The 12,159-nt window shown below is 36.1% G+C and overlaps 3 protein-coding genes across 4 annotated transcripts; all 3 read right to left on the bottom strand.

The window, feature by feature from the left end:
- Positions 1 to 1,674: 1,674 nt before the first annotated feature.
- On the bottom strand, positions 1,675 to 4,158 carry LOC129895167 (uncharacterized). Its single transcript, XM_055970838.1, has 3 exons — positions 4,007 to 4,158; positions 3,737 to 3,898; positions 1,675 to 2,148 (listed from the first exon to the last, which is right to left on the bottom strand). Exons 2-3 carry the CDS (start codon positions 3,882 to 3,884, stop codon positions 2,006 to 2,008), a joined length of 291 nt encoding a protein of 96 aa, XP_055826813.1. The 5' UTR covers positions 3,885 to 3,898; positions 4,007 to 4,158; the 3' UTR covers positions 1,675 to 2,005.
- Positions 4,159 to 4,940: 782 nt separating this feature from the next.
- LOC129896803 (uncharacterized) lies at positions 4,941 to 7,206 on the bottom strand. Of its 2 annotated transcripts, XM_055972775.1 has the most exons (3): positions 7,062 to 7,206; positions 6,445 to 6,976; positions 4,941 to 5,423 (listed from the first exon to the last, which is right to left on the bottom strand). In XM_055972775.1, exons 1-2 carry the CDS (start codon positions 7,099 to 7,101, stop codon positions 6,465 to 6,467), a joined length of 552 nt encoding a protein of 183 aa, XP_055828750.1. In that variant the 5' UTR covers positions 7,102 to 7,206; the 3' UTR covers positions 4,941 to 5,423; positions 6,445 to 6,464. The 2 variants fall into 2 exon arrangements, with proteins under 2 accessions (XP_055828750.1, XP_055828749.1); XM_055972774.1 differs by lacking the exon at positions 4,941 to 5,423 and having other exon boundaries at positions 6,167 to 6,976.
- Positions 7,207 to 7,809: 603 nt separating this feature from the next.
- Positions 7,810 to 11,947, bottom strand: LOC129895950 (probable arabinose 5-phosphate isomerase). Its single transcript, XM_055971742.1, has 3 exons — positions 11,067 to 11,947; positions 10,050 to 10,273; positions 7,810 to 8,201 (listed from the first exon to the last, which is right to left on the bottom strand). Exons 1-3 carry the CDS (start codon positions 11,715 to 11,717, stop codon positions 8,045 to 8,047), a joined length of 1,032 nt encoding a protein of 343 aa, XP_055827717.1. The 5' UTR covers positions 11,718 to 11,947; the 3' UTR covers positions 7,810 to 8,044.
- Between the last annotated feature and the right edge of the window lie 212 nt (positions 11,948 to 12,159).

Here is a 12,159-nt window from a genome sequence, read left to right as displayed (position 1 = left end):
ACAAATAACGAATAGATAACAGATAAATACAAATAACAAATAACGATTAAATAAATAATGAAAGCGTCACAGGTAAAATTGAGTAATCAAAGCATAGAAAGTAATAAATAATAACAGAAATAACAGAAATCAGAAGTCAAAGCGCAAGAGATCGTAATGCACTACTACGCCTATGAATAGAGAAGAATAACGAGACTATGAACTAGCCTTCTACCCTAATGTGGGTCCTCCACACCCTCCTATCTAAGGTCATGTTCTCCGTAAGCTATAACTGCGTCATGTCCTGTCTAATCACCTCTCCCCAATACTTCTTCGGCCTACCCCTACCTCTTCTGTAACCATCCATGGCCAGCCTCTCACACCTCCGCACTGGGGCATCTGTGTCTCTCCTCTTCACATGTCCATACCATCTCAGTCGCATTTCCCGCATCTTGTCTTCCACCGAGGCCACTCCTACCTTGTCCTAAAAGACTAAAAGTCGTAAAGCCATGCAAACTTATTTACTTTTCTATAATTATATATTTTGCCTTCAAGAATAAAGAGTTAGTCAACAAACTCAAAAAATCACTAAAGTTTAAAAGAGGTAAAAGCGTAAAAAAGTTGTTGGCTCACTGCATTTAAAATAGTGAAAAGAAATCATCTCTTTGTAAGATGTATTCATCAAAAAAAATGTACCTTAAAAATTAATTAGAGATTAGTCGATACACATTCCGATAACCGTCTGATAATTTCTAATCAGTTATCGAACCAACCGATATCTTATGGGTTGGTTAGCGGATTAGTAAATTTAAAAATCGATATTCGATAGGCCAAATTGTTAACTGAAATTATCTGCTCAATCCGCCAGATAAGCAACCTTACAATACTCCCTTCATTTTATATTATTTGGCACATGTTGAGCTGGCAAATAAATTTTAATTAAAAATGTATTTTATAAAATTAATATTTTTAATAATATTTTAATATTTTAAAATTTTAAATTTGTCTATTTCTACTTTACATATTTATTTAATACTGGTAGAACGTGAAAAATATAAACTTAATGTTCCATTTGACCAACTTATGAAATAGTATTTGACCTCAAGTTTTCAAAATTTTAGAAATAGTAGTAAGATCTTGTTAAAATATAGAAATACTATCAAATTAAATTGTTGTTTCTCTCTTCTGCTACTCACTTATTGTAAATTTTGTGTACTTTTTCTTTCAAAGTGAAGTAGTATACCTTTTGCCTTACTAGAAAAACCTAGATTTTGACGAATCAGTGTGTAAAATTCACCACTTCATTTGAACGCTACAAAGGAGTAACAGTATGCTAGTGATGGAAAACAAAACAAAATGAAGCACAAGTGATATTTTTCATGTAAAGTTTATGTTGTCACTGTTCTGGATAGCAAATTGCATATGATTCTGAAGCTAGGGCTTTTTTCTATTTTTTTTTGGCACTCTACCAATGGATTATGAAGCTTTCTTTAAAAACAAGATTAGAGCAATAGAACAGAATTCTGATTCAGAACTTAGAACCATAGCCACCCAAAGGGAACTAGTTTGTAAAGGATCAAACAAATAAGTGATTATGCCAAGTAATTTGCTGGTTTAGAATGAATAATAGATCCAAGCTATCAGCTATATGTTTAAGCAAATAACCTTTGAAGCTTAAGCCAAATGATTGAGTCATTCACACAAATAAGTATTTCCTCCTTGTAGAATGTGACTATGTGACATAGAATTAGCTGCTAGGAGAAAACTAAGCCAGATCAAGCATCACTTCTCGAGTGCTTGTCGCATTTTTACTCATTAGAAATTGATATATTAGTGGCAAATATAATAGGATTAGGCCCTCAATGAGAAAATAGTTTAGCATTAAAACGCTGGTCGTTCTCCACTGGCTAACACAGGCTGCCATATGTGATATGCCTGTGGAAGGAGAATCCTTAAAAAGTTGGACACGAATTAAATAGGACATCATGCCTCAGTTTTACATACTCATATCAGAAGAAAAGTAACATCATCCAGTCTTATCGTAGGCAGCTATGTTTTGTGGTTCACATTCAGGACTAAATAGACGAACTAGCAAAGCAGTGCTTGAGCTCACAGAAACAGCCCCACAAGTTGCCCATCTAAGACTTCTAGGAACTGTGATTCGAGGACCTGTATTATCAGGGTACGAGATGAAATATCAGAAAAGAAATGACAGGCATAATCAATACAATGATATAGAATAACTTTTAATTAAAAGAAGATGCCCTTCAGAGCTCAATACTAATCAACAAAGTCAAGGGAGAGAGGATTGAAAGGAGAAAAGCACAAAGAATTGTAGATTGTAGGAAATTGATGCAACAATCTTTTCATCTATAAAATTCAGAAGTCATTCCAGCAGTCAATCAACTACTTCGAGGTGATGTACAAAGATCATAACTGAGAATATCAAACACATGCAAGCACATGAAATTCCCACGTCCATAGGATCCTAGACTCCTGGTGACGTTCATCTATTCCTTGATGCATTTTAGAGCTTTTCTAGTAACAAAAGATCCAAACACGAGCTCAATAAGAACCAAACTCCTGCTTATATGAATATGAGAAACAGTACTCAGACAAAAGTATTCTTTCTTGGCCATTGGGTTAGCAAGGGTGTGATTCAGATGGATCAAGAGAAGACAAGGTCTGTTGTGGACTGGTAAGTGCTGAAGAAGGAGAGAGCAGGTGCAGCGGTGAAGCTGGATGCTCGAAGTCATTTAGATACGGCAAGACAGCCCAGGAGGAGTAGAAAGTTGCTACAACCTAGGAGGGAAGCAAATGCTAGTTATAATATGGGTTCCAGCGAAGCCAATTTAGTCATTTTGGTAAAGTTAAAGTCAATGGGGTACTAGACTACTAGTGTGAAGAAACTGAAACCTCGAGCTTGAGGACATAGTTTTCTAATAAAAAGATCGACCTTCCATATAACTATTGTAATGAAGGATATATCTTTAGATGATGAATATGTAGAGATGTATTCTCACCAAGTCCACTGTCCCCTTCCCTCTCCTTCCAGCCTGTCTCATCCAGTTCTCTCTCTTCTTTAACCTCAGGAAGTATTTCTTATATTATACTTCCGCAGAAGACAAGCAAACAAACCAACTCTGCTGCCAAATTCCTCTCTATTTCACCCCTTTAAACCACCGCAATGACAATATTTTTAAAAGGATTAATTATTCCCATCTTTACTCAAACAAAGAGACGACTATTACTACATTGATCTACCCTTTTTATAAGTACAGGATGACAGTGAACAAAGAAGGATACATGATGGGAACACATGGAGGAAGATTTAGAGCCTAGGAGCTGCAACTCTAAGCTTGAGAACAATATGAAAGATAAATTAATGAAAAACAAGGTAAATGAACTGTCGACAATCCTCTTACAGAGTAACAATTTCAAACAGCACTTTATCTTCATAGAAAAAATATTATCTTTAAAGTTTGTTTCTCAAAACAGCATGCCTTCAATTGACATTAAACCTTTTTAGTACTTGATATTTGATAAAACACCATACTACTCAATATTAGGAGACCAATCAAACAAACAAACACATTTTCTCATTGCTGTAAATTTAGAGACAAAAATTTCATTTAGTGCATTTCTCTTTTCATTTTATTTATCATGGGCAAAAAACTGCATACTGAATTCCTAGGTCCAAAATAACACGATATACTCTGAAGATTAAAAACAGCCGAAGGATAAATATATAACGAACCATAGTGCAATCGGCAAAGAATCCAAAATCCTAATGCTCCTCCAACAGAAAAAATCCCAGCTGTTTGTCTCATTAGTCTTGAACAAGGTTTTGCATCTGATCTCATTAACTCTCCATCCGAATACCCAAGCATACGCCTCAAAGCCATTACCCCCAGAAGCCCTGGATTATGGTGAAATTTTAGTTTAATTATACTAATTAATTTTGTCAAATGAAGAGCTTAGGCGAGGCATTTTGTCAAACAGGTTGATGGCAGTATGTAAAACTTACTCAAAAAACAGCAAATGCACAATTGAATAGGAAAGAGAAGGTGCTGTTGCAGCTAGCTACTCAAAAATCTATTATCCTTCTCAATTACACCACTGACTTCGGGATAATTCACTGCTTCCAAAAAGTATGTGTTTTCTCCAGAAATACTTTAGAAGACTAAATGTTAAATAGTGAGAGAAGCAGCATCAATTCAATAACACCCTTTCCGTTTCTTATAATTACAGAACTACCCACTGTCCCTATGTTGTAATTAGTATTTCCTCCTTTTCAATTTATCTTATACCACAAAATAAAACAACATTTTGGTACACTTGCATATTTTGTTACCACAAAATTTAAAAATATTTTTTTAATTTCTCAAACTTCATGTCAAGCTAAAATAGTACAAACAAATTAAGATGAAATGAATAGTAATAAGGGCAAAAGTATTCCTATATTATATGAAATTTTCTCATATCCAAAAATGATCAATTGGCTTAGGGGTTTTTTGAATCGTTTTTATCAAAACTTCAATTCCATTTTTCTATTTTTGGTTTTGGAAAAGCATTCGGTTTGGCTTCTTTTTTTTTAACTTCGATTTGATTCGGTATTTCTAGAATGATTTTTTCGACGCAAATGAAAAAAATAAAATAAAGATCAAATTATTAAAGTATAAGACACTAAAAAAAAAAATTATAACATTTAGCAGCAATCAGGAAGGCAGCACTTGCACAGTAGCTGTGATAAATAATAAATGCGTTGCATTACTCAACTCTCAAGTAATGCAAACTATGAATGTTTCACTTAATTTGTTGTAGAACTGAACACAGCCCAATTATATAATTGCACAAATCACAATGGAAATGATCGAACTTGATAGTAATGAAATGAAAAAAAAAACATAAAATTATAAGAGGAGCGCGTAGCAGCAGCAGTCACAACTCACAACATCTTGATAAACAATGTCAAAGAAAAGCCAGTCTCAGCAATCTAGTGGTTGCTATGAAACTGTATTTGCGTAAATCCAAGTACATTCAATCAAAACCAAATTTCAACTCGATTATGCAAAGATCCAAAGAACAGAGGATCAACGTAACCATGCACTCTCTCGTCGCAACAGGTCCAAATGGGTTACATACACAACAGTGGGAAAAGAGTGGACCTGAAAAGGGGGTGCAGAGCTAACTCTAAGCCCAATCGAAAAGTCTAATGAGGTGACTATTCATCTTAATACAGGAAAAAATAGCATAAGCTTAAGAATATAGGGTAAGAAACCCAACAGTATACAAAAAGAATCAATAACTAGTGGGTGATAATGGCAAGAACTTCACAAGCCTGCTGAGACCCAATCCATGTAAGGTAACAATGCCAATCAAGACATTATCATGATCAGTAACTGGACTGCCGATGGCATTTTCTGCATTGCATCCTTTGTTCCCTGAAAATCCAAATAAGTTCATAAAAACTGCCTTAAATCTCACGAGACATTAACTATTTATAACCTCTGGCAACTATCATTAGAATATTCTTAAATTTCTCTAGCAAAAACTTTGATAAAGCTTGAATGTGTGTACATTACCACCATACTTTTTCAATATCAAAATTAAGCATCATCTGGTTGTGAAAGACAGATTGAAACTGAATGAATCGTACAAGAATATCTTTTTCGTGCTGACGAAAATTCTTTTAATGAGAGAACACAAATGATAACCCCCCCCCCCCACCCCCCTAATAATCCAAATTCCTTCTCAAGTGATTGCTTATTATTACAGGTTAAGAAGATCAGAGGAAAAACGCATACTAATATCATACTACTACAACTACTAGCATCATCAAGGGACATAAAAGATCTTATCAACAAGGTGCTTTAACGGCAGAAGCAAAGAATTAGTAATTTTTTTGCAAGTTAAAGGAAGAAGCCATCCTACTTCAATTGAACGAGCAAGAAGAAAGTGAGCCGCAAAGGAATATAAACCAAGGCCTGATGCATCCCAAACCTACAATGCTACGTGCACATATGAGCATTGACACATTAATATGGTGACTACAGAGGCATTGTCACCGGTGCCTCTCAAAGCAGAACAAGATGCATGCGATTTATCTTTTACTTCCTCTTTCAACCGCTGAACAAACATTGACCTAACAATTGACATCATTTACAGCATAGCAGATCTTTATGCAAAAAGACATATTCTCATTAGAACAATATGCCACTGATATATTTGGAAGGGAAAAATTAGTACCAGGATTTTATGTTCGACCACCAAAGAAAATTAAGTACCACACCATAGATTAAGGAAGATCTATTTCCAGCAAAAATCCTAAAGCATATTCATGACCATAGAAGGGCTAGAAAGGTTTAACCACAACTTAGTGTTTAAAAATTAACAATAGTAGCTAGCACATCCGCAATTCAGCTATAACAAAAAATATTAAAGTCGTAAAGCTCAGGCCATTACTAATTAATGGCAAATCGGTTTCAGTTCGTCGAGGTAGTAGTTGGTGGTCTTCTCAATCTTTGTAGATGATCGATCCACTGATCCTCCGGAACTTGGCTGGTCCAATCAGGAGCGACTCCACCAAAAGAAATCCTACGCATGGCTTCCATTACTCTCGTTGCATTCTCCGCCGTCAATGGAGTGTTGCGACGGCTCTCGTCCTCTCTGAACGCTCTCCGTACAGCAATATCAGACACCGCTCTCATTCTCTCCTCCTCCGCCTCCACCTCTTCTTCAACCTCACTCTTATATTCACCATCCTCGTCACTTAGATCCAGTGATGATATCCCGTTCTCTACGCAATTTGCATAGCCATTAGGGAGGCGATGAAAATAACTAGATTCGTCGCACTCTTCATCATCGGAGTTCTGAACATGATTAGGAATCTGATCGGAGATATGCACATCGTCTTCATCAGCGGTGGAAGAGATTGGCTCGTAATATTCCGGCGAATCGTCAGGGTTCGAGTCGGAATCACTTCCGGCGGCGTTCTCTGCAAAATAAAAGCACATCGGGGAACGGATTGATTGAGATACATAACCCGCAGAGACGAAGACGGAAATTTAACAATTACTGACCTTGAATAAAATTCGGTGTAGAATTCAACTGAGCGTTCATTTCCTTTGGAGAGATTACGGAATTGATCGAGGGAAAAAAAATGATTAATCGAAATAATATTTATCAGATTCTAAATTATGACAAATGTATATACTTCCGAGAAAAAGAAAATGATCAAAATGGTCCTTAATGGATAGGGAATGCTTTATTTTGGTCCTCCAAATGTATATCTTTGACATATATAGTTCTTAATATATGCAAGAAGATGACCAATTTGATCCAAAACCTTAATTCTAACGTTTGACAAATTTTTCCATGAACGCTCACGAAACACTTATCCCAGTGAGTAGCGACGAACCCTCTTGAAAAAAACGAAAACCATAATATGTTTCAAGAGTTAACAAATTTCTCTTCTAACAAAATCTCCAATGATAGCGTTGTCATGGAGGCACCAAATACGGATTAATTAGAACCCCAATACAATTATTGAGTACTGGACAATTGATCTGGAAAAAAAACGCATACCTTTGTTTCTCAACAAATTACAATCATAATTGACATCTAACTTCCGCAATTGAAATAAGTTGTTACATTTTGTGGCAACAAATCTCTTCAAAAGCATCATTTGCAGATAGAACACAAACATCTTGATAAACAATGTCAAAGAAAAGCCAATCGCAGCAATCTAGAGTTGCTACAAATCCAAGTGCGTTACTTCAAAATGCAACATTCAATTAAAACCATATTTTCAACTCGATTTTGCATAGATATAATGAATAGAGGATCATCGTCATCATATTCTGCCTCCATTGTAACAGGCACAAATGATGAAGGGTACAGAGCTCTAGCCCAATCTATAAGTCTAATAACGTGACTATAATATTTTACTAGTACTAATATTCATCATTGTTACAGGAATAAAATAACATTAGCTGAAGAAAAAGGGGTAAGAAACCCGACAATATACAAAAGAATTAATGATAATGGCAACTTGACAAGAACTTCATAAGCCTGCTGAGACCAGTCCATGTAAGGTAACAATACCAATCAAGACATTATCTTGATCAATAACTGGCAAGAACTGGACTGGAGATGGCAGAGATTCCATCTTCTGCATTGCATCAACTGCCATAGCATCTGGACCAATTATCCTTGGTTTCCTGAAACACCAAATAAGTGCAGAGAAATGCTTTAATCTCGGAGGGCAACTATCCATAACATCTGGAACAAGTTTCATTAGATTGCTCATCCAACAAAAAGTATGTTAATTCTTTGAGCGAATGTATACATTGCCACCATACTTTTTCAATATGGACCCATAGCATAGTAAGAGAGAAGGAAACAGAATCAATTATATACCAACATAATTTCTCAGTGAAAAAGATGATTGCAGACAAAAATTCTTTTAAAGAAAGGAAACATATAATATCAGAGGAAGAACATATAATGAAATCATTACTACTACAACTATTAGCATCACCGGGGGCCAGAAAAGATCTTATCAACAATGTGCTTTAATGGCAGAAGAGCAAAGAATTACTTTTTTATAAGTTTAAAGGCAGAAGCAAAGAATAATTCTTTACTTCACATCTGGTAAGTCAAAAGATGACATCCTACTAGGATTGAACGAGGAAGAGAAAGTGATCTCGCAAAAATTCAAATTCTTATTGGAAGGAAAGTTGAATATTGACATCCCAGGAAATATCCAATGACTTATGTAATGTTTATAACAGTATTAACAAGGATCAACAGTCTGTATCTTATCTAATGCGAGAATTTTAACAAGAGAATACAAACCAGGGCCTGATACATGCTAGTCAGGTTTGAAAGTCGAAACTAAAATAGATGATCTGTTTAACAAATCAAAAAGCAATATTCGTTTAACAAAAAAAAATTAGTCCATATTATGAACTAGGTCTTATACAAGGCATCAAATTTGGATGGGACTGTTAAAAGAGGCTCTATAAAACTAAAAACAACCAGTTTCTACCCTCAGCTGTTTCTGTGGTGGTGGGAAGACGGGGCACCACGAGTTTGGTTTCAACTGTAAAGGTAGAACGAATGCGAGGGATATGGGATAGGCATATGTCACAAGCTTGAATCCCAGTTTGAGCCAAGCCTAGTATTTAAAAAGAGAGGATATAGGGGGGCGGGCCCATTATCTGCTTGTGGAGTATTGAAGCAGAAGGGGACTTCCTGGTTATCAAAAAAAAAGTTGTGGGAGGGGTGCCTCCACAAAATTGCAGCCTAATCCCAACTTCTGAATTCCAAATAGTAACCGATATTGGCCATTTCTACGCCCAGTTTGTCCATTTGAGGCAAATCCATAATGGATTCAATCAAGTTAAGTGAAATAAGCAAACTTAATTTCTTTTTTAGCTTTAGTAGAGTTCACAATCAGACAAATATGAGAGCCTCCAATGACACTTGCATCTATGAGCATTGATACATTTTTATGGTGACCACAGACACATTGTCACTAGTGCCTCCCAAAGCCGACGCATGTGATTTATCATTTACTTCCTTTCAACCACTGCACAAACTTTGGCCCATCAATCGGCATCATTTACTACATCTTGCCCTCAGCTAATGCTATAGCAGATCTTTTATGCAAAAAGACATATGTTCTTGTTAGAACAATATGCCACTGATGTTTTGGAAAGGGAAAGATGACACGAGGATCCTAAGTTTGAATTCCAAAGAAAATTAAGTGTCACGCCATAGGCTAACGATATACTAAGATCTATTTCCGGACCATGACATCCGCAAAAGTAATAAAATATTCATGACCGCACAAGGCTAGAAAGGTTTAACTACAACAAAAATGTGCTTGTCAAGGAGTTTTTCTTTTATTCCTAAAGGAATTATGTGTCTTTCGGTGGAAGCAATATATCTTTCTTCCTTTCTGCCCTTCTTTTCCGGTTTTTCTTTTTCCCATGGATAAGGTCTTTCGGTGGAAATTGTATTGATGGTACAAATATGCAACAGAGATACAAGCAAGAAATTACCTGTTACACATTTCTCCAACTGTAAGCTTGAAGATTCCTTCCCCGCTGGCTTTCAATGTCCGACGTAAATCACCATCGGTGAATGTGCCAAGCAGATGAAACTCCTCATCAATAACAAGGAGGCACCCGCATCCTTTGCTTGTCAGCTCCACTAGTTGATCCATAATAAGATCTCCCTCCTTGCAAATTGGAAGATCTTCTTTCTTCTTCATCACATCTCTCACCTGCAAAGTAAGATGGCAAGCTCAGGAGTAAGATGAATTTTTAACTTCAGCTGCATTAACTTTTTATTTACCCCCTCACTTGTTGCAGTAATGCAGTTTCCACAAGTTCAGATACCCGTTTGGCTCAAGCAGATGAGCATATACGAAAATTTGATGCAATTCTTAGAAAATGTCTGAAAGCTAAAGCAGCTAACCAATCAATAGTCATTGTGTATCGGCAGATTTAGTGACAATGAGAAAATCAATTAGACATCTTTCGAACAGTTTCTGGGGAATAATCTCCTTTTGAGAGTGATAGAACCAAACAGATACCAAAATCCAACAAGTCCTTAAACTCGCCCTCGCATCAATTGCAACAGACAATAACTGCCTAATGTAATAAAACACAACCATTAACACTTAAAAAATAACTTTCTAACAGCCAAGATTTGACCAAATCACCTTCGAACAATTGGATTTGGACCGACTACGTGCATTTGCAAAAACATAGAAAGGTACAATTAAGCAAATCGTATACATAAAAGGTACATAAAACCAAGAATATCCTCACACCCAAATCATTTTTCCAACCTAACAGAAAAAACAACAACAACAAATCCACAATAATCCCCCAGGTGGGGTCGGGGAGGTAGTGTGTACGCACAACTTACTGCTTCCTACCTTGAATTCTGATAGAGCTTCACCATAGTGAATATTTCCTAGATCTTACTTCAGAACCACAATAAATACAACACAAAGGATCACATTTCACAATGGAGCATCAGAAGAAAGGAATGATATTAATCTTCCTCACCTTGAAGATCAAGCTTTTCCCGATCCTCCCAGCAGGGTGGTTGGCAGCATACTCTTCCCGGCTCAAATTCCTCGCCCCCATCAAAGCAATCGCCACCGTATCTCCAAACACCATCTGAATAGCGGTAGACGTCACAGGTGCCAAATCAAAAGGACATAATTCTCTCTCTAGAGGCAAATGCACATTCAGATCACACACACCCATCAAAGAATTAGGCTTTACCGAAGTAACCGAAATCAAAAAGACCCGTTTAGCCTTTGCACAAGGCACAAGCTTTAACAATTCTTCCGTATTCCCGCTTTTGCTAAACATAACCAAAACATCTTGTGGATCCAAAATGCCAATGTCTCCATGAAGGGCATCAACAGGGGATAAAAACCCAGATTTGATACCCAGAGAAACAAGGGTCTGTGAAATTTTCTGGGAAACAAACCCAGATTTCCCAACACCAGTAAAGTAAATAGTACCTTTGGCATTATGGAGAGTTTGGGTGAAAGTAAGAGTTTGAGAAAGATCAAGATTTTGAAAGAAATGATTGAGATAACTCTGCTGGGCTTTGAAGAGTTTAAGAAGTTGATCTGGGTCAATTGAATCTTGCTTTGAGGAAGAGTTATGAAAGAAGTCCAGATAAGGTGGTGGAAGAGACCCCATTTTGGGGTTTTTTTTCTCTTTGGATCTTGATTCCTCTGTTATCTCCTTCTCTTTCTCTATTGAAAGGTAATTCTACTTGTGTAAATGTATGAAAGGGAGAAGAAGCCAGGGGAGAATGTGAGCGGTTGATGAAGTTCAATTATTAACGCGGGGATTGAGAGGAAGCTGGTATTTAGCAGTACAGTGTAGAATCTGCAGACCAAGTTGCTTTCTTTAGTGACCAATCTAATTCTTCATCTATGGAAAAAAATACTCCATCCATTTTTTATTGTTTAATATATTAAAAATAGTTTTTTAATTATATTTATCTAATTTAAAAAATTAAGGGAAAATTTATAATTATATTTTTATTTTATTTTTATAACTAAAGATTAATTATTTTTTAAAATGTAAATGACTTATAATTAATAAAATTAATATCTCTTTATTTATTATTTTTAAA

Source organism: Solanum dulcamara, chromosome 7, assembly GCF_947179165.1.
Source record: "Solanum dulcamara chromosome 7, daSolDulc1.2, whole genome shotgun sequence".
NCBI lineage: Eukaryota > Viridiplantae > Streptophyta > Magnoliopsida > Solanales > Solanaceae > Solanum > Solanum dulcamara.
This window is presented reverse-complemented; position numbering and strand designations above follow the sequence as displayed.

Excerpts from the sequence above, each read along its gene's own strand:
- LOC129895167 (XM_055970838.1), bottom strand. The coding sequence starts at position 3,884 with ATGGCTTTGAGGCGTATGCTTGGGTATTCGGATGGAGAGTTAATGAGA. Across the intron at positions 2,149-3,736 it reads TCTTTGCCGATTGCACTATG|GTCCTCGAATCACAGTTCCT; the intron begins GTTCGTTATATA and ends CTGATAATACAG.
- LOC129896803 (XM_055972775.1), bottom strand. The coding sequence starts at position 7,101 with ATGAACGCTCAGTTGAATTCTACACCGAATTTTATTCAAG. Across the intron at positions 6,977-7,061 it reads TACACCGAATTTTATTCAAG|AGAACGCCGCCGGAAGTGAT; the intron begins GTCAGTAATTGT and ends TTTATTTTGCAG.
- LOC129895950 (XM_055971742.1), bottom strand. The coding sequence starts at position 11,717 with ATGGGGTCTCTTCCACCACCTTATCTGGACTTCTTTCATAACTCTTCC. Across the intron at positions 10,274-11,066 it reads GGAAAAGCTTGATCTTCAAG|GTGAGAGATGTGATGAAGAA; the intron begins GTGAGGAAGATT and ends CTTACTTTGCAG. Across the intron at positions 8,202-10,049 it reads GTTGGAGAAATGTGTAACAG|GAAACCAAGGATAATTGGTC; the intron begins GTAATTTCTTGC and ends TTGGTGTTTCAG.